The sequence below is a fragment of the Monodon monoceros genome, unplaced genomic scaffold (genome assembly GCF_005190385.1).
Source record: "Monodon monoceros isolate NGI ecotype Baffin Bay Population unplaced genomic scaffold, NGI_Narwhal_1 Super_Scaffold_21, whole genome shotgun sequence".
NCBI classification, from domain to species: Eukaryota; Metazoa; Chordata; class Mammalia; order Artiodactyla; family Monodontidae; genus Monodon; species Monodon monoceros.
Genome location: NW_021703778.1, coordinates 12,546,956 through 12,574,207, shown reverse-complemented (window position 1 = coordinate 12,574,207; position 27,252 = coordinate 12,546,956). Strand labels below are relative to the sequence as shown.

The following is a 27,252-nucleotide window of genomic DNA, read 5'->3' as shown; positions in this document are numbered from 1 at the left end:
ACCCCTAAAATGTTCTAAATTCTCTTAATTTTTCACTGCATCTTATTTGCATTACCCTTCTTTTTGCTGCAAACTAGCATTATTGACATCCTATTACTACCAGAAAGTGGAGTCATGAACACAGTACTTGACGACAAACACTTTCTGATTAAAATTAGAATTAAGGAACTATTAAACAATAGATATATTTGTCTAATACACTCTCCATAATTTTATAATGTCTTGCTGGTGTTGTCCTCTGTACTCCAGTCCTTGAGGAGCACAATCAAGGACTGAGAAACAATTCCGATCCTCAAGTTAACAAAAATCTAGCTTTTGCTTCCTTGGGTCACAGCAGTCTTGAGGGCAGCCAAAGGCATGTGTAACAGTGACCATTGCTCTCTGACAATCCCGAGGATCCTTCCATCCTTCCCCTACTCTGATTTTATGTTAATAAAGCTGACAGAGTAGTATTAAAGTATCTAACTGCTGTTCTGTCTTATAAATTCTAATACTTCAAAACACTATAGCACAGTTTAAACTATCTGAACTTGGAATTTGTTCCGAGGTATACCTCTTCAAAGTCTGTGAAAGGTTTGTTGTACAAATTAGAAATAAAAACCAGATTTAAAAGAGGGATATATAAGTGCTTGAAAAAATAAACTTTTCTGTGTCAAGTCATGGCAATTTGCTTCATACATATCTCCTAAAACATTGTTTCCAAAGATTTTTATTTTTATTAGTCTTTCATCTACTGGTTAAAATGGGTAACGGGGAAAGAAAAAAAAGTGTGTTTGGTGATAAGGTTAAAACAAAATGCTCCCTTTGCTTTTGTTAGTATTCTCATTGTCAAAGCATACACTAATGTGTGCATTTATGGTTTATTATTCTCTGTTTCTTCTCATAAAGGAGAACACTAGCTAAGAAGATGCCTAAATGGGGGGAAGCTATGGCTTGAATAACCAACACAACTATATTATGCTTTCCCAAATCATTTCCAAGTCTGGCTGAAAGGCTGTTTGTGATGCTTTAACAAAAGGCAGACTTTTTCTGTGGACTGATTGCACGAAAGAATTATTAACAGAAACAACGTTAGTAGGCAATGTTTGGTATAAGGCATGATATTCGGTAACTGAGTATGGGCTCCAGGGTTATACTGTCAGAGTCTGAATCCTCACCTCATCATCCACCATCTGTGATCTGGGGCAAACCTCCTAACCTTGGTATTCCCCAGTGAGGATGTAATCATGTCCACTGCATACCACTCGCAGCAGCGGGGCAAGGTTAGAGAAGTAAAAGATGCTTAGAACAGTGCCAGGCATTAGATAAGAACTTAGTAAATGTAATTATTAATGATGTAGTTGAGGGTGCTGTCCATCATTGTACAAAACTGTTGAAGTTTGCGTGAACTGTCCAAGGAGGCAGGGCTATCAGCTGTGAAAGCCCATCCGGCCACTGAAGTTCCCAGAGGCCTAGAGCACAGCCATCACAATTCATGGTCAGGTCTTCGAGTTTAAGAGCACGGAAATTTTATTCTCTTGTTTCAGAGGCAGTTGAACTTTAGTGGGTAAATCCACAGTATTTAAACTCACAAGAGACTATGATTTGGCCTTGGAATCTTAGTGGTTAAGTATCAAGTCAACTGAACATTTATGTTAATGGGTCAACGCCTTCCTGCTAGGTGCATACAGGGAACCAGCATGGTGGGTGTTGAATCAGAGGAACGAGCAATAGTGGAAACTGCTCCCTCACCTGGGCAACCAAACCCAGTTCCCTAGAAGAGTGGGATGTCCCCAGGGTCTTGTTTTTCTGGACCCTTTTCATCAGCCTCAGAACTCAACCTTTAACTCTGTCATAGACTGCCAAAACTGCCATAGACTTTTTTTCTAGAAATGAAGCCTCTTAGGGACTTTATTTTCCTATCTTTCTCCCTCATCACAGATGTATGTATAAATAACGTACATATACAAAACTGTATGATAAATATCGGCTTGCTCACCTTGCTCTAAAGATTTGCTATTTTGATTCAGGTTGTAAAGCAAATGAAAGGCCATTTTAGCGGTTTTCATTTTAACCTTTACCCTTTTGCAGATTTTAAGTGATGTCTAGAGAGTCTGTACTAAAAGTCCGTGCTCGAGTGGTGCAGTCTACTTCCTTCTGTTTATCTGTCTCCCTTTTCCTGTGCAATTGGCTTCTCGTGATCGGAGACCACTGACTTGGTAAACACATTCCAACAGAAATCAAAAAAGCCTTTTATTTGCACTCACCGGCAGCATAAAAATCACTCACTCTTTTCACTGAGTTCAGCTTTATAATTGTATGTTCCTTTAGACTTGTGCTGTCTATGTATACAGTAGCCACTGGCCACATGTGGTTATTTACATTTAAAATAACTAAAATTGTATTAATTAAAATCAACAATAAAAAATAAAAGGAAAAATTCAGTTCCTCAGTCTCATCAGTTACACTTCGAGTGCTCAGGAGCCACATGGGGCCTGTGCCTGCCGCACTGGACAATGCAGGATCGGAACATTTCATCGCAGTTCTGTTGGGCAGCCTTATCCTAAATAGTCTTATTTCCTTAACAGGGGTAGAAAAGCATCTCTACAAGTCTATGGCTTCTCTAATTGACTGGGTTTAAAACTCAAAGCTTAGCCAAAACGCTTCCCCTTTCTTTCATTCTCTTTGTAAATCATTTTAGTTCATCATTTATTCAGTGCAGAGCACGAAATTATAATTTCACAACCAGCTTGTTGGTGACTGACTATGAGTTCTTCATGGGAAAGCAGATGGAATCTGTAATTACAGCACAGGATTATATATTTAGTCATGTGGCATTCTGTTATAGCTATCATTTTATTCTCGGCGCCCTTTTTAATAAAAAATTACTATAATGCCGCAGGCTCTGTAGGAAAAACACATGTCATGCCAAGTTTCTCCACTGTCTGCCAAACACTGGTATTTCTCCTCCTTTGACAGCCCTTACAGTGGTAACTCTCACGGTCTCAAAGTTCCTCTTAAGCTTCTTGTACCCCCATCACCTTTTTCTTAAGGATGACCAGAAGATATGGCAAAATACTGAAGCATTTTCTGAACCACTGAAGGAGCATTAAAAGATATTTAAATGTATTTCTACCTACCCTGCTCCTTTGAGAATTGTAGCCATTCTATGGAGATCACGAGAAATCTATGCTTCAACATAGTTTTTTCATTCACGTGCTAGTAAAATCAGCTTTAAAAATACTGAAATATCAGACGTCTCTGAAGTGGAAGTTCTAAAATGGAAGGAAAGGTAACCAGCCAGGATGCTAGGGAAACTGACTTAAGTGGAAAAGGTGATCTAAGGCTTTGATTCTCAAGGGTTTGGTGGTGGGTTGGGGGCCTTGCAAGGGTAGGATGGTGACTGTGGACTCTCTCCCTGTAGAATGCACACCAAAAGTTCTGCACATAATTTCAGAGAGACAAGCTGTCCCTGGAGCCCACTGATGGCTCCGTGAACCTCAGATTTGGAATCTTCTTTTCTGGCATCAACAGACAGTACAACAGTTAAGGCGCTTCAAGGCCACAAATATAAAAAAAGAAGTTTCCAGAGGCACTTTAATATATTTCTTTATAGACATTTATTGAGGATTTCCATATATTGGGTATTGTTCTAGGTAGTGGAGATGGAGAAATAACAATCTTTTGTCTGAAAAAAGTCATTCATTTACTGGACAAATATTGAGTACATACCATATGCCAAATATTCCTTTACATCCTGGGCATATAGATCAGGCCTCAAGGCAACTTACATTCTAGTGGCGGAAACAGTCAATTAACAAATAATGTAATTCAGGTAATGATAAGATTAATGAAATTTTACCTGAGTTTTGTTGAAAAAATCTAGAATTTTAATTCCAAATCATTATTAACTTTTTTTCCTTATTATGTCGTCATTACTTCAGAAATCCCTTCTTAAGAATTACACTGTGATTCAGACCATCATTATCATCCAGTTTAAATATCAATTTATCAATGTATTGATCCACCACTACTGTGTTTATATTTTGTCCTCCCCAATCTTGGCTTAAGTATTTGCCAAGTAATTTGTTTACGTGTACAGTTGATATATTTGTTGAGTTTGTGAATGCCTGATTCAACATGTCTTTTTCACGTATGAGTGATAACTTAGCAAGGTATAAATTTCTAGAGTCACAGTCCTTTCCTCTGAACTCTGTTGATTATCCTCAATAGAGGGCTGGTGAAGGGAAGGTCTAGGTCACTTGCTGAGGCCTCATCTTTCCTTATTTTTCAGTAATATTCTGCTTCCTATTACATATTTTCTATTCAGTCAAACTCCTATTTTATCCACCATAAATGCAGCATTCATTACCATTTTAAACCTTCCTGGTGTCATTTTTCCCATTTGAATATCCTTCCTCCTTATCTCAGCCTACCCCATTGTATCCATTCTTCAAATCACATCTAAAATTCTACCGCCACCGTGGACCTTTCTCCGTTTATCCCAGTTCAAATTAATTCCCCCTTCCGCATCACAACATTTATTGTCTCTGCCATATGTTTTTGTACTTCATAGTATCCTAGAATTTTACATTTAGAAGAGATCTGAGAGATATAATCCAACTCCCTAATTTTTCAGATTAAAAAAGATGTGGTTAGTGAGCTAGTGATGACTCCAAGTGCTCTGGCATTCTGGGGCTACCCTTTAATGCCTATCTAAGATGTTTCTCAAGCATCAATCACCGGGTATTTTTAATAGTTCTTCCTTAAAATTTCTCTGGATTTCCAGGCCTTTATGCTCTCCTGGTCAGCGTTGCAGACAGCATCCTAGCCATTGCTCTAGGCTCTTCTAGAGGCCATTTTTTCTCACTGGTTCATGTCACTGGAACCTGTAAGTGCAGCAAGCCTGGTGCATATGGCAGACTTTTACTGATGATTTGTCTCCCAAAGAGTCTAAGAGGCTTGAGGCTTTGATAACTCTTTCAGCTTCTAGTACAGAGCTAGACATGCACAAACAACAGCTTCAATTTGGATGTTAGATAATGCTGTCCTAAAATCCAACAGCCATTTTCCCTCCAAGAGGTATTTTTATCCCAGCCACGTCCTTTCGGGTCATTGCTTACTGCCATCTTCTCTATCTTTACTCTTTTAACCTCACACAGTTATATCTCCTTATTGAGAATAATCTATCTCTCCATCCTCTACCCAAAACTGAACATCAATTTTTGCTATGTCTCAAAACACATTAAGATGTCCATTTAGAAAGGGCCAACACAAAGAACCAGGTAAAGCTTTGAAATTCAATTTTTTTTTCCTTTACCATAAGCAGAACCTCCTCCTCCATGGTCTCTGGAAATGGAAGAAAAATAGTGTAATAACTTGTTTTCTCCTTGACCAAACAAAACCCACGGGGGTCATGCATTTGTTATTGTTCATTTCAGCTCCACATGAATTCTCAAGATCTCACAGCAAGATACAGGACTTCTTAAGAGTCCTATACTTTTTCTTTATACTATATTACCTTTTCCCCTGTTCCAGATTTTATCCAGTTTTACATTTTGTGATATGCTGTTATCTTTTGCTTTTTAGTTATTTCACATATGTAATTCCTGCTTTTCAAGAGAGGGTGTAGTGGTTAGAAAGCAAGTACTGATCACTGAGACTGTCAGGGCATCTAATACATACAGGTTCTCAAGGATTCTTGTGTATTGGCTAAGAACTATACTAATATATGTTATTTAATGAGCATCTATTATGTGCCGGACAATGTGCTAAGTGCTTTACATATATGATCTCTAATCCGCTCCTTAATCCTTTGCAATAGGTATTATTATACCCGTTATTCAGAGAAGGAAACTGAAATTCTAACAGCTTAAGTAACTAGTTTGGTTCCCCATGGCTAAAATGAGAGACTACACCTGCCGGATTCCAAAATACTTTGCTCTTCCCTCCATACTCCAGGAATTCCAAAGCCGCCAATGTTGACAACTGTAATAGTTTTTAAATAAAAATTTTACAGTGCACTTTGTGGGCAGTGACCACATCCTTTTTGTAAGACTATGCTCTCTTTAAGTTTCAACACACCACTCATGTTTTATGTGCTTTTAAAGCTTGTATGTGGCTCTGATATTTTTCTCTTTGAATTTCAGTTTGATCCCTTAACAATTGAAAGCAAAAAAGCAGCAACCGTGGTGTTAATGCTTAATTCTCCAGAAGAAGAAATTTTGGCTAAAGCATGTGAAGCCATTTATAGATTTGCTTTAAAAGGTTTGGATTTTTTTCAGTTTATCTTTCTATTTCATTAGTTTCTTAAAAATACTTGCTACATAATGGGCACTTTTCTCCCCAGTCTTTAACTTACTTCCTGTCTGATGAATTCTTTCAGACAATCAGAATATTATTTAATGCATCACCTGAAGTAATATATCTCCCTATGTGCCTAACCCAGTCTTAAGGAGCAATTTAGTCAATGAGTAGAAGAGTCATTTTGAAGGCTTTATTGCAGTTTAAAAAACTGTAAATGTCACAGGAGCTGAAAGAGCTCCTAAGGATCAAGGCTGGAATAATTTGAGCAACAAAATAAACAAAGTATTGGATTTATAGCCCTATAATTTATATTAAAGAAGAAAATAAATATCCATAAGTCTATACAGACAAATAAATGATTGAATAAGTAAATAAATGGGAGAGAAAAGACAAATCTCCAATGCAGAAGGATCCCAATTTATGCAGATACTCTGCCCTTGAGGAGGTGGGATGCAACTTCTATTCTTTAGGGGCTGTGCATAGTGACATTTTTCCAAAGAGTGCAAGATGGACACAGGGGGAAAAGAGTAAGTTTGTAGCAGAGAAACCTGACAAACACTTCCTCTGCCAGGTGATCGAAATCAACATCAGCAGAGATAAGTCATTTGATAATAAATGCCCTTGACATGACATAATGAAAATGGCACTTCTATGTTATTTTCCCCAAAACCTATAGCCCCAGTCTAAATATGATTTTTTTAAAAAAATAAAACAAATTCCAATTCAGGGACATCCTCCAATTACCTAACCAGTACTCTCAAAACTGTCATAGCTATCAAAAACAAGGAAAGTCTGAGAAACTCTCACAGCCAACAGGCGCTAAGGACACCCAGTGACTAAATGTCGTGGGGGATCCTGGATAGGATGCTGGAACAGAAAAAGAAAAACTAACAGTAAGGAAATCTGAATAAACTGTGGAATTTCATTAGTAATAACATATCATTATTGGTTCATTAACTGCATCAAATGTCCCTACTAATGTAAAATGTAAAATAACAGGGGAAACTGGGTGTGGGACACATGGGAAGTATCTGTATTATCTTTGAAATTTTTCTGTAAAACTAAAACTGTTGTAAAATATAAAGTTTACTGAAATGTTGTAAATGTTACAAATTAGATTCTGTTGAAAGACTTGTTCATAGAGGATTTACAAACATAAGAGATAGTTACATTTTAGTTCATTCCAAGTGGTGATAAAATCAGACTTTTATTATACTGTGTAACATTGAAATTGGAAATATTTGAAGAGTTTAGTGTAGCTTGGTATTTTTAACAAAACCTTTTTAAACTAAAATGGGAGCAATTTGATTTTAAAGAAATGGTACTTTAAAACATTGTTTGGACCGCCTGGAGGGGTGGGATAGGGAGGGTGGGAGGGAGGGAGACGCAAGAGGGAAGAGATATGGGTACATATGTGTATGTATAACTGATTCACTTTGTTATAAAGCAGAAACTAACACACCATTGTAAAGCAATTATACCCCAATAAAGATGTTAAAAAAAACAAACAAACATTGTTTGGGGGACTTACATGAGAGAACAACAAATCATTCAATTAGCAAATGGTAAAATACTCACCTGGCTAGTCATCACCATCACCTCACTCTAGTCATCGTTGGGAATTCTGATAAAAACCAGAGTGGTTCTGGAAGGTATGGTTCATGAGTAGATTGTGTAGAATACTGGGTCAAATTTCAGGGAGATATTGGATCATGCATCTATAGCACAGAGTCATCGCATGTCATCTCTTCTTATATTGTAAGTCTGATGTTCAGTACTAGCAGTATTTTCTGAAATATTTTCTTAAGTTAAATGATGGGACTTTGCCTTCTTGCCAAGATGAAGTAAGGGGCCAGATTTAACCTCCTTACCAGAACAAGTAAGAAAACAGAAAAATATATAAGAGTTGGCAACACACTGAATATCAGGCCATTGAGAAACAGGAAACAAAGGAAATTAGCCCTCTGATTGCCCCAGCCTATTGATTTCAGAGAGTTTCCAGGCCATAGCCCAGGAATGGGTAACCTGTGCAGAGCCTGGTGGACTCTCTGAGTTGAGACAATAGACCTGAAGACCCAGGAAGATGAAGGCAGCAAGTTTTCAGGACAGAGTAACAGAGAGGAAAGAGTTGCACAGAGAGAGAACTCAGGAGGTCTGTAAAGGCTCCCACTCAAGTGTTCAGCTTGATCCACATGTGTACGTGTGGGGACTACTTGAAGTCAGACAAAGCACCCAACAGGATCAGAGGTAACAGTGCCTAGTGCTCACACAGGGTCAGAAGTAGTGCCTGTTCGCATCAGCCAGACTGCAAAACCTCAAGATTCATGGAGAATTGTGCAAGTACACAGAAGGGTCTTGCCTCAATAGTTAGAAACAATTAGGCCTAGATTGAGCCCTGTTCTAGTACTATCAAATAAATATTTTAAAAGCAAACCTGAAAGGATCAAACTTTCTCCAGATAACTGTGTCCCAGAACAAACTTCAAGGTAACAACAATATCCATTGCCCAACTAGGTAAAATTCACTATGTCTGGCACCCAGTAAAAAATTACCACGTGTGACAAAAAGCAGGAAAATACAATGCATAATGAGGATATAATTCAATTTGTAAATCAAAACTGACCCAATGTATGTGTAACTTGAGTCTCTGAATAAAGGAGTGAAGAACAGAATAAGTATTTCAGAAAATAATGGTTAAAATTTCCCCCAATTTGATGAAAACTCGAAGCCCCCAGATCCAAGAAGCTTAACGAAACTGAAGCACAATGAATATGAAGAGAACTACAAGGCACATTATAATCAAATTTCTTGAAAAGACTGATAAAGAGAAAATCTTAAAAGCATCCAGAGGAAAAAAATGTTACATTCAGGGTGACAAAAATAAGGATGACAACAGATTTATTATCACAAATGATGCAAGCAAGAAGTCAGTGGAGCAATATCTTTAAACTGAATCACTTTTCTGTGCACCTGAAACTAACACAACATTGTAAATCAACTATATTACAGTAAAAGTTAAAAAAAAAAAAGTACCGGAAAAAACCCCAAAACTTTCAACCTAGATTTCTACACCCTTCAAAAATATCTTTCAGAAACATAAGTGAAATAAAGTCTTTTTCAAACATTCAAAAACTGAAATAGTTCATTGCAAGCAGACCCACACTACTAATTATATTAAGTAGGTCCTTCAGGCAGAAAGAAAATGGCATCAGATGGAAATATGGATCTACACAAAAGAATAAATATAGAACACTATAAATGGTAACATATAAGGTTTTTTTTGCTTATTATTTAAATCACTTAGAAAGCAAATTGGTTATTTTAAACAAAACTAATAATCATATATTGTGTAGTCTGAAACATGTAAAAGTAAGATATATGACAACAGAACCAAGGTAGAAAGGTGAAAAATGGAAGTATACTATTGTAAGTGTACTATATGTGAAGTAGTATACTACCACTTGAAAGAAGACTGTGCTAAGACATACACTACAGACCCTAATGCAACCACAAAAATAACAAAGCAATGATATCAAATAAGCCAACAAAGGAACAAAATGGAATCATAAAAAATTCAATTCATACAAAGAAGGCAGAAATGAAGAAAAGAAAAACAACAATGAAACACATAAGAAATAAGTAACAAGATGGTATATTTAAACCTAACCACATCAATAATCAAATTAAATGTAAATGGTCTGGATACATCAATTAACAGGGAGAGAGTGTTTTATTAGAAAAAAAGCAAGACCAAACTGCATGATGCCTTCAAGAAATGCACTTAGAATATAATGACACAAATAACTTGAAAGTAAAAGGATGAAAAAGGATATCCTATGCTAGCACTAATCAAAAGAAAGCTGAAGTAGCTATATTAATATCACAAAAATAGACAAAAAAAGAAGTGGTACCAGAGATAAACATGGCCATCTTATAATAATAATAAAGGGGTCAATTAATCAAGATGCTATGAAAAATCCTAAACAATTAATGTACTTAATATCAGACTTTCAGATTACATGAAGCTAGAAATGCAAGGAGAAATAGACATCTACAATTATAGCTGAGGATTTTGATACTCTTCTCTCAATAAGTGAAAGAACCAGTAGACAGTAAATCTGTAAGGATATAGAAGATTTGAACAGCAATATAAATTAATTTAACCTAATTTATATTTATAGAACACTCCAAGAACAGCAGCACTTTTCAAGTGCATACAGGACATTTATCAAAATGGATTATATTCTGGGCCATAAAACAAGCTTTAATAAATTTAAAAGAATTCCAGTCATACAAAATATATGCTATTCCACATTAGAATTAAATTAAAAATCAATAACACAAAGAACTCTGGGCAATCACTAAATAGTCAGAAAGCAAATAACACACTTCTAAATAACCTGCGAGTCGGGGCTTCCATGGTGGCGCAGTGGTTGAGAAGCCGCCTGCCAATGCAGGGTACATGAGTTCGATCCCCGGTCCGGGAAGATACCACATGCTGTGGAGCAACTAAGCCTGTGCGCCACAACTACTGAGCCTGTGCTCTAGAGCCCGTGAGCCACAACTACTGAGCCCGCATGCCACAACTACTAAAGCCCACATGCCTAGAGCCCGTGCTCCACAACGAGAGAAGCCACCGCAATGAGAAGCCCGTGCGCTGCAATGAAGAGTAAACCCCGCTCACTGCGACTAGAGAAAGCCCGCGTGCAGCAACGAAGACCCAACACAGCCAAAAATAAATAAATTTTTAAAAATAATAATAATAAATAACCTGTGAGTGAAAGTAGAAATCAGAAGGAAAATCCAAATTAAAAATGAAAACACAGCATATAAAAACTTGTAGGATGCTACTAAAAGAGTATTTAGAGAGAAATTTATTGCACCAAGTGCCTGTTAGAAAACAAGAACATCTCTCAAGTCAATGACCTGAGCTTCCACTTTAAGAAAATAGAAAAACAAGAGCTAATTAAACCCAGGCATCAGTAATAACGGTATAATATATACCTGAGCAAAAATCAATGAAACAGAAAACAGAAAAACAGTGGACAAAAGCAGTGAAATGAAAATGTCTAGCCAGATTGATAAGTAAAAAGAGAGAAGACAAATTATTGATGAGGAATAAGAGCATCACTATAGCTCCTATAGATATTAAAAGGATAATCTGAATGTTATGAACAATTTAATGCCAATAAATTCTACAACTTAGATGAATTGGGCAAATTCATTTTAAGACACAAACTCTCAAAGCTCATTAAAGAAAAATAGATAGCCTGAATAGCCCCTTATCTATTACAAAAATGGAAATTTGTAATTTAAAAATCTCACAAAGAATATTTTAGGTCCAGATGTTTTCACTGCTGAACTCTGCCATACTATTATGGAAGAAATAATACCAATTATACACAAACTCTTTTAGAAAATTGAAAAAGATGGAATATTTCTCTATTGATTCTGTGAAGCCACCATTTATTTAAGTATTCTAAAATTTACCCTTAAATTAAAATTTATTTGGGACTTCCCTGGCGGTCCAGTGGTTAAGACTCCATTCTTCCAATGTAGGGGGCGAGGGTTCCATCCCTGATCAGGGAACTAAGATCCCACATGCTGCATGGCGCAGCAAAAAAAAAAAAAAAAATTTATTTGACAAAATATTTTCATCTAAGAAATTCACTTTTAGAACCCCAATAAAATGCAAACATTATGGAAGGTTTGAGAAGGACGTTTGTAATAGTCAATAATGCATATTTCAGCATATTCTTATCAAGTGACAGATTTAATCATTTAGATACAGGGCAGTTCCACAGGCTATAGGAAGGTACAAGTCTGTGTTCAGAGAACTGAGTTATCAGAATGAACCTATAACTTCAAGTATAAAATATTTTAATTTTATAAGAAAACTGAGGCAAAAATGTTTAAAAGACTTTATTTTACTCAAATTAATTTTGAAAATGAAATATGCATTTTCATAGCTGGTGAAATTGAAAAGCTGAAGTTAATCAGGACCTAAATATTATTCCGGACTTTGCAGAATGATATCCCACTTACTGGGGTAGGGATAAACTGCTTTTACAGTTAGGCCAGATGCTGGCCTTCACTGACCTTCTGGTTCTGGGGCTTCTTGCCACAGCTAAGGAATCCCAGTAACCCCGGTGGCTCCGCTTTGTGTGTGTGCCTCCATGCTGGCTGCAGGCAAACCCACTGGGTGAAAAATGAGCACCCTAAACTCCACCACACTTGAATTTGAAGAGGGGACTCTGTGTGTTAATTTTTATAATTAATTATGCAAGTAAGTATTATTGAGTTTCCATTACATGCCTGGCACTGTGTTAGGCACGACGTTATAATAGAACAGAAAGGGTATCTGTCTTCATAGAAAGTTAAGTAACAGGGGTGTAAGCGAACAATGCACGGAGATCGTTGAGTGGTATGAAGGAAATAAAGCAGCATAAAGAGATATCAGAAAGACTGGGATGTAGTGATGACATTAGGTAGGGTGATCAGAAGAGACCCCTCAGGAGGTTCAGTGTGAGCTAAGAACCAAATGAGGAAGCCAGCTTTGTAAACATCCAGGGAAGGGAGAGTAGCAAGTCCAGGGAGAGTAGCAAGTCCAGGATACCTGAGCTCTAAGGTTTATTCTGAGAGAAATACGTGTGGAAGCAGAGGAATGTGAAAGACAAATAAGACATTGGAATGACACAAAGAAGAACTTTGATGAGATTGCTATCCATGTCTGATTTTATTTTACCTGTGACGTCAGGTGAAGAAAATAAAGCAACCCTCCTTGAACTTGGAGCTGTGGAACCGTTAACTAAGCTGCTCAACCACGAAGACAAAATTGTGAGAAGAAACGCTACTATGATATTTGGAATTCTGGCTTCTAATAGTAAGTATCTGCTTTTAAAACTCATCAAATAATCTCACATGATGCATTATACTTTTAAATTTAACCTTAAGGGACTCGGTTTAATTTTATTTAAGCTGACTTTAATGTCAACAAGAAAGTTAAATAAGTGTAATGTGCAACAAACGTATGATTTCATATTTTAAGTGATATTTTTAAATATAAAAATATGTGCACATATATCCATGGAAAAACTCTCAGAGTTGGTGATGTAGTATATTCCAGTCTTACAAGTTAGAACAATCATTGTCTCTTAAAATTAAAATAGTTTTTTTCTTGAGTTAGGATAATGTAATTTGAATGTCTGCCTGTGTAAGTTACACTTCATGTGTATTTCATTGTAACAAGTCCAGAGTAAAAAGTTTTGATACACTTATTTTTTGAAGCTGCAAGCTATATTTTGCCAAACATAAATTTAGATATGTATTTACTCCTTAAATCAGACCTATTACTTGCTTTACTATTTTCACATATTTAATATGGTGGAGTAACAGTATTACTTAAAATATGCTGTCACTTCTATTAGAATATCAGTTTGACTAAAACCATGCAATACAGGCAGTCCCTGACTAGTGAACAGGACGTGTTTTCCGTTTGTAAGGCATTTTCATGTTATGGTGGTAGATTTTCGAGTTGGACAACAAAACCTTGTTATTTATAATAAAAAATGACTTTCTTGGTGGAGACTGAATTCTGTCATGAAACTTGGGCTCATAGGAATAAACATGTCTCTATCATGGCACGTGGCTAAAATCATCCTACCTTCTCCTTTTTACCATGGTCTCAGCAAACACACAAGCACAGATTCCTCCTTCAGCTTCCTGCACTGTCCCAGCTCACATACCCTGGACCCTCTGTGATGCAATGGGGGCCCATCATTCCATGGTGTCCAGCAGGGACTGTGGCCTTGGTGTCTTCAGAGACAGTTATGAGTGGAGGAAGGGGGAGGGAGGGGAAGGAGAGCCTTCTCTGGCATCTGTGCCAGCACAGCCTCAGCTGCGGAGACCACGTGAACAGTACCTGCAGTGTTATGGGGTTGGCGGGGGCACTTTGCAGTTAGTGGAAGGGTTTCTGGAAACTCCAGGGGCTCTAGCAGTGGCTGTGCTACAAGGCGGGGGCTCTGGGAGTATTTCCGGGAACGACAGCAGGATGAGGACAGTCAGTGGGCAGTGGATATTCCACCAATGTAGATTACAATAACATTAGTCAACACTTACAAAGTACTTGCAATGTGCCAGGCACTGTCGTACATAGTATTTATATATTAAATCGCTTAATGAGGTTGGTGCTATTATTTCCTTTACATATGAGGTGACTGAGGCACAGAGAAGTTAAAATAAAGTAGTAATCATTCGTATTGTGGGGCCTTCATAAATCTGTCTCTGGGGTTGTCTGTAGACTAATTCTGCCATATTGAATGTGCCATATAGAATTATTTATAACCAAAACAGGGAAAATATTTAAATTTGTTCCATTTTATTCTGCATGCATACCACAGAGTTTGAAAACCAAAGGTGCTTTGTAACACCCCATGTGCAACTCCTTATTTTATTTTATTTATTTTAATTTATTTATTTTTGGCTGTGTTGGGCCTTCGTTGCTGCACGCAGGCTTTCTCTAGTTGTGGCGAGCGTGGGCTATTCTTTGTTGCGGTGCGCATGCTTCTCATTGCGGTGGCTTCTCTTGTTGCAGAGCACGGGCTCTAGGCGCACGGGCTTCAGTAGTTGTGGCATGCGGGCTCAGTAGTTGTGGCTCGCAGGCTCTGGAGCGCAGGCTCAGTAGTGGTGGCGACCGGGCTTGGTTGCTCTGCAGCATGTGGGATCTTCCCAGACCAGGGCTCGAACCCGTGTCCCCAGCATGGGCAGGTGGATTCTTAACCACTGCACCACCAGGGAAGTCAAACTCCTTTTTTTTTTTTTTTTTTTTTTTGCGGTACGCGGGCCTCTCACTGTTGTGGCCTCTCCCATTGCGGAGCACAGGCCATGGCTCACGGGGGGCCCAGCCGCTCTGCGGCATGTAGGATCTTCCCAGACCGGGGCACGAACCCATGTCCCCTGCATCGGCAGGCGGACTCTCAACCACTGCGCCAGCAGGGAAGCCCCAACTCCTTAAACATAAGAAAGATCCCTCGAAGGATTGGGTTCCTTGCCCAAAGTCATGCAGGTGGCTAGTAGCAGAACTGAGATGAGAGCTAAATTACAACTTTACTCTCTGACTCATAGTTCAGTAGACGTTCTGTTCACTGTATCTTTTACGATCCTTAACATTAGTGTCCATGCTAAGTCAGACTCTCCTTCTAAATGATTTAGAAAGGAGAGTTATAATTTCCTGTTTACATTTGTATTTTCAATTTAATATCTAGGTCTCTGTGATTTTTTCCCTTTTTATGTTAATTTCTGTTATTCATTTTATTTTGTATTTTCATCTTCTAATATATACGAGTTTATCATCTGTGAAACCCTACAATTTGTTTGCAAATTTTTCTAAGTAGGTTTTTAAGTTGAATTTCATGAGTTTCTAAAGGAGTCTGTGGCCCCCAAATGTAAAGAATACTGTTACATTTGGGTGCTAAATGAGATGGCTCCCTTAGACCTGTCAAACCACAGTCTGTAAGCTGGCTGGCTGGGCTGTAACCAGCTCTAGAACCAGTGCAGTCTGCAACTGCAAAGCTTAACCATGGAAAGAGCTTTGCGGTCTTCAAGGTCTCCACTGAGTGCCTGGGTCTCAAGTATACTGCATGAACTTATAAGGACCTTCTTTTGATTCTGTGAAGTGGGTGAAAAAAATCAAACCATTATTGGGATTAACTTACCTGATTCTCTATTTGAACTATCTGATGACATGGATAAAACACATGGCATCCTCAACTGCTTGCAGAGCTCCTTTTTTGGTAAGAGAGCCAATACAGTAGCTAGTGCTTCACTTTTTATACATGTCCAAGGAAACCTGGAATAAAAAATAAGCAACAAGGGGCTTCCCTGGTGGCGCAGTGGTTGAGGGTCCGCCTGCCGATGCAGGGGACACGGGTTCGTGCCCCGGTCCGGGAAGATCCCACATGCCGCGGAGCGGCTAGGCCCACGAGCTATGGCCGCTGAGCCTGCGCGTCCGGAGACTGTGCCCCGCAACGGGAGAGGCCCCAACAGTGAGAGGCCCGCATACCGAAAAAAAAAAAAAAAAAAAAAAGCAACAAGTCTTTTGACCTAAATGCAAAGTCATGTTTCCAGACTAGTATGTAAATAAATGCACCTCTGAACCTGCCTGGTTAAATCATCATCTTTGGACAGTCTTAAAATAACTGATGCTTCTTCAGAAATTTGTATTTTCATATGGTTTTCCACCACTATGCTCATAGTGGATGAACCAACAGAATGTTCCAACATTCCAGGTGCTAAAGGATTGCTATGAGAACCATCTTTTCCCTTTTGCAGTTGCAAATAAAATTTTTTTTTTTTCTAGAGTGATTGAGCTATGTGTTTGTGCCATGCCTGGGTCATTCAAGATAGGAATTTAAATTACTTTGTTAAACCTTTTTATCAAACAGGAGCTGCTGGGGCTTCCCTGGTGGCGCAGTGGTTGAGAGTCCGCCTGCCAATGCAGGGGACACGGGTTCATGTCCCGGTCCGGGAGGATCCCACATGCCGTGGAGCGGCTGGGCCCTCTCAACAGTGAGAGGCCCGTGTACCGCAAAAAAAAAAAACAAAAACAGAAGCTGCTATCTTCTTTCACCTTCCAGTTTGTATTTAGTTCAATGAGGCCATACAACAGAGACTCACTTAATGAAGAGGGTTCAGCTAAAGAGAGAGTTCATTAGGATCCTCGTGAGGAGAAGTAGCCTTGGAAGCCCAGATATTACATTACTTAAGGCAGCAGTCCCCAACCTTTTTGGCACCAGGGACCGGTTTCGTGGAAGACAGTTTTTCCACAGACCAGGTTGGGGGGCTGGCGGGGAGGTCAGGGGATGGTTTTGGGATGATTCAAGTGCATTACATTTATTGTGTACTTTATTTCTATTATTATTACATTGTAATATATAATGAAATAATTATACAACTCACCATAATGCTGTCAGGAGGCAGAGCTCAGGCGGTAATGTGAATGATGGGGAGCGGCTGTAAATACAGATGAAGCTTCGCTCACCCTCCTCTCACCTCCTGCTGTGCAGCCCAGTTCCTAACAGGCCACGGATCAGTACCGTTCTGTGGCCTGGGGGTTGGAAACGCCTGATTAAGGCAATCTGAAGAGCTTGCCATCTTAGGAAAAGGTTGATGTAAAAGAGTATACAAGATCAAGAGTAAATTAGGTGGTCAATATTATGCAACAAAAAAATTGTAAATAAGAATTAATCCAAGAGCATGGGATATCTTTCCTTTTTTTTTTTTTTTTTTTTTTGCGGTACACGGGCCTCTCACTGTTGTGGCCTCTCCCATTGCAGAGCACAGGCTCCGGACGTGCAGGCCCAGCAGCCATGGCTCATGGGCCCTGCCGCTTCGCAGCATGTGGGATCTTCCTGGACCGGGGCACGAACCCGCGTCCCCTGCATCAGCAGGCGGACCCTCAACCACTGCGCCACCAGGGAAGCCCCATTTCTTTTTTTAAAATTTATTTATTTTATTTATTTTGGGGGGTCATCATTGCTGCACGCAGGCTTTCTCTCTAGTTGCGGCAAGCAGGGGCTACTCTTCGTTGTGCACAGGCTTTTCTCGTTGCAGTGGCTTCTCTTGTTGTGAAGCATGGGCTCTAGGAGCATGGGCATCAGTAGTTGTGGCATGCAGGCTCAACAGTTGTGGCACACGGGCTTAGCTGCTCCACGGCATGTGGGATCTTCCCGGAGCAGGGATCGAACCCGTGTCCCCTGCATTGGCAGGAGGATTATTAACCACTGAGCGACCAGGGAAGTCTCTCCATTTCTTTGAATCATCTTCAGTTTCTTTTATTAGTGTTTTATAGTTCTCAGCATATAAGTCTTTCACTTCCTTGGTCAAGTTTATTCCTAAGTACTTTATTTTTTGGATGCGATTTTTTTTTTACATTCCTTTTCTAGTATTTCATTCTTCGTGTAAAGAAATGCAACAATTTCTGTATGTTAATCTTGTATCCTGCTACCTTGCTGAATTCACTTATCGCTTAATTCTAGTAGTTTTTTGTGTGGAGTTTTAGAGATTATCATACTAAGGGAAGTAATTCAGAAAGAGAAAGACAAATATCATATGACTCCACTTACATGAGGAATCTAAAATATGACACAAATGAACTTATCTATGAAACAGAAACACACTCCCAGACATAGAGAACAGTCTTGTGGTTGCCAAGGGGGATGGGGGTGGGAGAGGGATGGATTGAGAGTTTGGGATTAGCAGACGCAGACTATTATGTATAGAATGGCTAAACAACAAGGTCCAACTGTATAGCACAGGGAACTGTATTCAATATCTTGTAATAAACCATAATGGAAAAAAACACGTATATATTTGTGTAACTGAACCACTTTGCTGTGCAGCAGAAATGAACATAACATTGTAAGTCAACTATACTTCAATAAAATAACTTTTTTAAAAAAGGAATGCACTTAAAACAGATGGCATGGGAACTACAATCCTGAAGCTGTGGAACAAAAACCACATTCACAGAAAGATAGACAAGATGAAAAGGCAGAGGGCTATGTACCAGATGAAGGAACAAGATAAAACCCCAGAAAAACAACTAAATGAAGTGGAGATAGGCAACCTTCCAGAAAAAGAATTCAGAATAATGATAGTGAACATGATCCAGGACCTCGGAAAAAGAATGGAGGCAAAGATCGAGAAGATGCAAGAAATGTTTAACACAGACCTAGAGGAATTAAAGAACAAACAGAGATGAACAATACAATAACTGAAATGAAAACTACACTAGAAGGAATCAGTAGCAGAATAACTGAGGCAGAAGAACGGATAAGTGACCCAGAAGACAGAATGGTGGAATGCACTGATGTGGAACACAATAAAGAAAAAAGAATGAAAAGAGATGAAGACAGCCTAAAAGACCTCTGGGACAACATTAAATGCAACAACATTCCCATTGTAGGGGTCCCAGAAGGAGAAGAGAGAGAGAAAGGACCCAAGAAAATATTGGAAGAGATTACAGTCGAAAACTTCCCTAACAGGGGAAGGGAAATAGCCACCCAAGTCCAGGAAGCGCAGCGAGTCCCATACAGGATACACCCAAGGAGAAACATGCCGAGACATGAATCAAATTGGCAAAAATTAAAGACAAAGAAAAATTATTGAAAGCAGCAAGAGAAAAATGACAAATAACATACAAGGAAACTCCCATCAGGTTAACAGCTGATTTCTCAGCAGAAACTCTACAAGCCAGAAGGGAGTGGCATGATATACTTAAAGTGATGAAAGGGAAGAACCTACAACCAAGATTACTCTACCGTCAACAATCTCATTCAGAATCCATAGAGAAATCAAAACCTTTACAGACAAGCAAAAGCTAAGAGAATTCAGCACCACCAAACCATCTCTACAACAAATGCTAAAGGAACTTCTCTAAGTGGGAAACGCAAGAGAAGAAAAGGACCTACAAAAACAAACCCAAAACGATTAAGAATATGGTCATAGGAACATACATACCTATAATTACCTTAAACGTGAATGGATTAAATGCTCCAACCAAAAGACACAGGCTTGCTGAATGGATACAAAAACAAGTCCCATATATATGCTGTCTACAAGAGACCCACTTCAGACCTAGAGACACATACAGACTGAAAGTGAGAGGATGGAAAAAGATATTCCATGCAAATGGAAATCAAAAGAAAGCTGGAGTAGCAATACTCATATCAGATAAAATAGACTTGAAAATAAAGAATGTTACAAGAGACAAGGAAGGACACTACATAATGATTAAGGGATCAATCCAAGAAGAAGATATAGCAATTATAAATATATATGCACCCAACACAGGAGCACCTCAATACATAAGGCAACTGCTAACAGCTATAAAAGAGGAAATCGACAGTAACACAATAATAGTGGGGGACTTCAACACCTCACTTACACCAACAGACAGATCATCCAAAATGAAAAAAAAATAAGGAAACAGGAGCTTTAAATGACACAATAGACCAGATAGATTTAATTGATATTTATAGGACATTCCATCCAAAAACAGCAGATTACACTTTCTTCTCAAGTGTGTACAGAACATTCTCCAGGATAGATCACATCTTGGGTCACATATCAAGCCTCAGTTAATTTAAGAAAATTGAAATCATATCAAGCATCTTTTCTGACCACAACGCTATGAAAATGAATTACAGGGAAAAAAACATAAAATACACAAACACATGGAGGCTAAACAATACGTTACTAAATAACCAAGAGATCACTGAAGAAATCAAAGATGAAATCAAAAAATACCTAGAGACAAATGACAATGAAAACACGACGATCCAAAACCTATGGGATGCAGCAAAAGCAGTTCTAAGAGGGAAGTTTATAGCAATACAAGCCAACCTCAAGAAACAAGAAAAATCTAAAATAAACAATCTAAACTTACACCTAAAGGAACTAGAGAAAGAAGAACAAACAAAACCCAAAGTTAGCAGAAAGAAAGGAATCATAAAGATCAGAGCAGAAATAAATAAAATAGAAACAATGAAAACAGTAGCAAAGATCAATAAAACTAAAAGCTGGTTCTTTGAGAAGATAAATAAAATTGATAAACCATTAGCCAGACTCATCAAGAAAAAGAGGGAGAGGACTCAAATCAATAAAATTAGAAATGAAAAACGAGAAGTTACAACAGACACTGCAGAAATACAAAGCATCCTAAGAGACTACTACAGGCAACTCTATGCCAATAAAATGGACAACCTGGAAGAAATGGACAAATTCTTAAAATGTATAACCTTCCAAGACTGAACCAGGAAGAAATAGAAAATATGAGCAGACCAATCACAAGTAATGAAATTGAAACTGTGATAAAAAATCTTCCAACAAACAAAAGTCCAGGACCAGCTGGCTTCACAGGTGAATTCTATCAAACATTTAGAGAAGAGCTAGCACCCACCCTTCTCAAACTCTTCCAAAAAATTGCAGAGGAAGGAACACTCCCAAACTCATTCTATGAGGCCACCATCACCCTGATACCAAAACCAGACAAAGATACTACAAAAAAAAAAAAAAATTACAGACAAAAAAATCTTAAAATTTTTATGGGACACCAAAGACCCCGAATAGCCAAACAAGTCTTGAGGGAAAAAAACGGAGCTGGAGGAACCAGACTCCCTGACTTCAGACTATACTACAAAGCTACAGTGATCAAGTCAATATGGTACTGGCACAAAAACAGAAATATAGATCAATGGAACAAGATAGAAATCCCAGAGATAAACCCACACACCTATGGTCAACTAATCTATGACAAAGGAGGCAAGGATATACAATGGAGAAAAGACAGTCTCTTCAATAAGTGGCGCTGGCAAAACTGGACAGCTACATGTAAAAGAATGAAATTAGAACACTGCCTAACACCATACACAAAAATAAACTCAAAATGGATTGGAGACCTAGATGTAAGACCAGACACTATAAAACTCTTAGAGGAAAACATAGGAAGAACACTCTTTGACATAAATCACAGCAAGATCTTTTTTTTTTTTTTTTTGTGGTACGCGGGCCTCTCACTGTTGTGGCCTCTCCCATTGCGGAGCACAGCCTCTGGATGCGCAGGCTCAGCGGCCATGGCTCATGGGCCCAGCCGCTCCATGGCATGTGGGATCTTCCCGGACCGGGGCACGAACCCGTGTCCCCTGCATCGGCAGGCGGACTCTCAACCACTGCGCCACCAGGGAAGCCCAGCAATATCTTTTTTGATCCACCTCCTAGAGTCATGGAAATAAAAACAAAAATAAACAAAAGGGACCTAATGAAACTTCAAAGCTTTTGCACAGCAAAGGGAACCATAAACAAGACGAAAAGACAACCCTCAGAATGGGAGAAAATATTTGCAAACAAATCAACAGACAAAGGATTAATCTCAAAAATATATTAACAGCTCATGCAGCTCAATATTAAAAAAACAAACAACCCAATCCAAAAATGGGCAGAAGACCTAAATAGACATTTCTCCAAAGAAGACCTACAGATGGCCAAGAAGCACATGAAAAGCTGCTCAACATCACTAATTATTAGAGAAATGCAAATCAAAACTACAATGAGTTATCACCTCACACCAGTTAGAATGGGCATCATCAGAAAATCTACAAACAACAAATGCTGGAGAGGGTGTGGAGAAAAGGGAACCCTCTTGCACTGTTGGTGGGAATGTAAATTGATACAGCCATTATGAAGAACAGTATGGAGGTTCCTTAAAAAACTAAAAATTGAATTACCATATGATCCAGCAATCTCACTACTGGTCATATACCCAGAGAAAACCATAATCCAAAAAGACACACGCACCCCAATGTTCACTGCAGCACTATTTACAATAGCCAGGTCATGGAAGCAACCTAAATGCCCATCGACAGACAAATGGATAAAGAAGATGTGGTACATATATACAATGGAATATTACTCAGCCATAAAAAGGAATGAAATTGGGTCATTTGTTGAGACGTGGATGGATCTAGATACTGTCATACAGATTGAAGTTAAGTCAGAAAGAGAAAAACAATTATCATATATTAATGCATATATGTGGAACCTAGAAAAATGGTACATATGAACCGGTTTGCAGGGCAGAAGTTGAGACACAGATGTAGAGAACAAACGTATGGTCACCAAGGGGGGAAAGCGGTGGGTCTGTGGGGATGGTGGTGTGATGAATTGGGCGATTTGGATTGACATGTATACAGTGATGTATATAAAATTGATGACTGAAAAAAAAAAAAACCCAGATGGCATGAAGATACTCCAGGAAGGAAGGTGCTGGCAGTTCTGAACCAAGCTAGAATTGTAGGTGTCCCACTGCTTGCCTAGAACGTGTTCATGTGGCCCAACCACAAGTCCAAGTTGCCATATCTGAGAGTTCTCTGCTGAGAAAGAAGGGGACAGAGATCAATATTATATTTAATGTGACAGAAGTAGCAGCTTACCCATTATTTCTGCTGATTTAACCTCAAGAACAGAAGGACTATTTGAACAATCTGGTGTCAGAAAGTTGAATAACAAGTTAATCAGCTATGCCACCAATTTACAAGAGCTGCCATTGAATCTGAATGATCCATTGAGCCTTAAGAAAGTGGTGTAGTGGATAAACCTCCTAGATCTGTTGTTGAACAGACCTGGGCTAAATTCATAAGTAGAAAGGAATTTCGTGGCCCAGAGAATCGTCTGATGAAAAATTTTAACTTGTTTGGGCACAGCAAGGGGGTGGTGGCACATACAGATGCAGCAAGGGGCCCTCTCCCTGTGGGAGCAGATGCTTCCTGCAGGGAAACACAAGGAGCAGAGAGTACACAGGGCCAGAATCTTCCTGACCTCATGGTCAGCATTGTAGCAGAAACTCTGAAGTAGATGGAAGATTATTTTGTATACTAAGTGGAGAATGTACTTGGAGATCTAAAAGCCCAGAAATGCTTTTCTTCTAGCATGTAAAAATAGGGAACTTTGGTACAACCTTCCAAAAAATCATTGCAAACAGCACAGACTGGACTCATAAGAGTGAGAAGAGAATGACAGCATGCTTTTCCAGAGGGGGCACCTCTGCCTAGTTTACCAGGACACTTGGAAGGATCTGACTATTATGCCATGGCTATTATTTCTAGACCTGTGGAGGTAATGCGTTTTTCAGAGGAGTTTCGACTGTAAAATATGAAGTCCTACACTTCCCCAAAACTCAATTATTCTTTTGTGCTGAAAGCCTATCCATGTGCATATACAGCTAGCTGCAAGTTCGCTAGCCCTGTTTGAGCCATTTTGAACAGAACAGAGAGAAAGAAGTTTTGACAGGTTGAGGAACAGCCACATCCCTGAATCACACAGGAAAAGGTGTCCAAGAAAAGGCAAACGTATCCAGCGGTTAATTCCCGAGACCATCTGCTTCAGCTGCTGCAAAGTGAATTTTTCCAAACTTCTGGTAACACTAATTTTGGCTTACAGAAGAGATAATCGACCAAGAAGAGAAATTGCAAAACTGAAGTAGCAGCTATGCCTTATTTCTCAGAAAAAGGGGGTTAAGGATGGCAAGAAAGAAGCAGGGGCATAATTGTCTAGCTTTAATTAGGCTCCTGTAAATAATACAAAAGTGAACTTTAAAAAATTAATATACTTATCTTTAAGCATCTTTGGCATTTCTGATAAGCAAATGGAACATATACAAGATGTATTTATGGGAAAAGGCTGAGGATAATTCTTATTTGCATTTTATACTAGTTTTATTAAAATCTAAATTTAAAAATATCCTCCCAACAAAACAAAACAAAAAGAATTACTGTTATATCATAAGCAAGTGCAGGGCACAGTAACTCAACTTTACTGATGGTGTTCTAGGCACTTTCGTGCATTTATGGTTATCTTTTCTAGTGTTTTGGAAGGTTGTACAGCTGAGCAATCAAGCAACATGGGCTATAGTCTGTCTGGGGTCAGACAGACCTGGGTGTGAAACCCGTCCCCACCTCTTACTTGCTGTGTGATTGTGAACCTCAATTTCCTTATCTGTAAAATTAGGTAATAATAGAACCTATCTCATAAGGAACTATTCCACAGACACTGCCATTATTATTATAATTAATAAACATTAATATTCTGTTTCTTCTTTTGTAGATGATGTCAAAAAATTGTTAAGGGAGTTAGATGTCATGAATTCTGTGATTGCTCGGCTGGCCGCAGAAGGTAACTCTGCATCCTCCATCTATCAATATTTCAAAAATGGGGAATGATTTATTTTTCGCACCTGATTAAAGTACCGATTGAAAATAGTTTATGAAACACCAATTCTGTATTGTCATTAAACTCTCTCAAACTAAGATGGGCTCCAACCAAGGTAAGATCTGTGGAGCTTTGGTTTTCACAGCGTGGTTTAACATAATGGTTGAATAAGCCTTTACATACTTGTGTTATTTGTTTTTGATACACAGAGGAAGTAGTTATCCATGAGTTTGCTAGTCTTTGCCTAGCAAACATGTCTGCAGAGTATACCAGCAAAGTGCAAATATTTGAACAAGGTGGATTAGAGCCTCTCATCAGACTGCTAAGCAGCCCAGACCCGGACGTGAAGAAGAATTCTATCCAGTGCATTTACAACTTGGTCCAGGTGAGATTAATTTCTAACAGTGAGTTTTGACAAAAGCTGGTTATAGAATTTATTTTCCCATTAAAAAAAGGACAAAGCTTTAAAAAAAGGTCCAGTTTTAATTAAAATCACTCCTTCTCAGTACTATTTAGTAGTTATCATTCAGAGGAAAAATAATGGAAGTTTAGAGTCGATACCTTTCAGTTTTCACGTTTTGTAAGTAATTGTCCCCCATAAAAGGGCATTTTAAAAAAATAGAATGGGCTTGCAAATTAAGGCAGGATTATACTAGGTAAGTACTATTTCTTCCAAAACAGGAAATCTAATATTAGTGTTGAACTAGTTTTGACCTAGGCAGTAAACTGTTGATCTAATCTTGGTGATCCAATTGGTTGGTATCATCTGCCTTTCGCAATGTACCAAGATTTTGGATTCAGCTTCTTTGTTGGTGAAAAGTTGAGTTTTGCTGAACAGAACTCATCATTCGCAGTTGCAAGATGCCACCTCACTGTGATGCTTTCCTTCATAATGGAAGAAACACCCTACCCACCCTCCGCCCACAACCTGTCCTGTCCTCTGGCCCCTCCCCTCCAATCCCCAACCCAGCACACACACCCTCACACCCCCAGCAGGTCAGCTTGCTGCCACTTTGGACAGCCTTCTCTGCTTCTTTTCCTGTTCAGGTTCCTGAACAATTCCCACACACGTTTGATAAGCTTTAGATCAACTGGAAGTACAAGACACCATTTTAAATAGCCGTCAAGAGAATGTGAAAGAAGAGATATGGAAGCAAAGGTGAAGGAGGTTTCATTGAGAAGCAAAGTATCTAGACAAAATATATAGAAAAAGAGGACAAAGGCACTCATGCCAAAAGGCACCCAAAGCATGCAACCCTGGCCCTGGCATGTCCTTGCCACGTAGCTGGGCACCCGCTGGTGTTACCTTTCCTCTTCCTGAAGAGCAAGTACAGCCATACCCCTTCTCTGGTGACTTTACTTCATCCTATAGGCCTAAATAATCCTGCAAACGTGTCTGTGTGTTTCATGCCAAGATTCCTCATTAAGTCTATTTCTCTATATTTTTTATCAAGTGGAAATGAAAAGACTTACCTCCACTATTCTTCATAACAGAAGGACTAGCTAATAACAGTGTATTCATTTCCTAAGGCTGCTGTAACAAAGTACAACAAACTGGCTAAAACAACAGGAACCTATTCCCTCACGGTTCTGGAGGCTGGACTTCTGACATCAAGGTGTCATCAGGGCCATGCTCCGTCTGGGACTCTGGGTAGAATCCTCCCTTACCTCTTCCCAGCTTCTGGTGGTGGCGGTGAATCCTTGGTGGTCCCTGGTTTGCAGCCTCATCACTGCAATCTCTCCCTCTGTCAGCTCTCTCGCCTCCTGTCATAAAGACACCAATCTTATACGGACACCAATAATTACCCACCCTACTCCCCCATGACCTTAGCTTAACTAATTACATCTGCAACGATCCCATTTCCAAATAAGGTCACATTTTGAGGTACTGAGGAGTAGGACTTCAAGATATTTGGGGGGGGGGTACAATTCAACCCATAGCAAGCAGCAACCTACAGTTTTTATGTCTGAAGGAAGCTATGAGAGGCCAGTTGAAGGATAGAGGGAAGATAAGCTGGAAGTGGGGTCTTTTCTGTCTTTAATTCTATTTTAAGTTTACCCTGTTTTGATTTAAAATGTCATGATTTAGTAGTCAGAGTTTGGGGGCTTTTCATGACTTTTTTGCTTTGTTTTCTCTGTCGCTCACCCCAACGACCCTCCCTCCACCACTCACCCAGGATTACAGGCACACCATGCAGTCCAGAC

At 39.0% G+C, this 27,252-nt stretch overlaps 1 protein-coding gene across 3 annotated transcripts in view; it reads left to right on the top strand.

Annotated features, from left to right (window-relative positions):
- Positions 1 to 27,252, top strand: part of ARMC3 (armadillo repeat containing 3) — a 94,842-nt gene that overhangs the window by 5,708 nt on the left and 61,882 nt on the right. For 2 of the 3 annotated variants that reach the window (XM_029238427.1, XM_029238426.1), the window contains exons 3-6: positions 6,129 to 6,246; positions 13,043 to 13,168; positions 24,943 to 25,011; positions 25,257 to 25,432. In XM_029238427.1, the coding sequence (XP_029094260.1) occupies positions 6,129 to 6,246; positions 13,043 to 13,168; positions 24,943 to 25,011; positions 25,257 to 25,432 (489 nt within the window). The remainder of the gene's footprint in view (positions 1 to 6,128; positions 6,247 to 13,042; positions 13,169 to 24,942; positions 25,012 to 25,256; positions 25,433 to 27,252) is intronic. The other variant, XM_029238428.1, reaches the window with a different exon arrangement.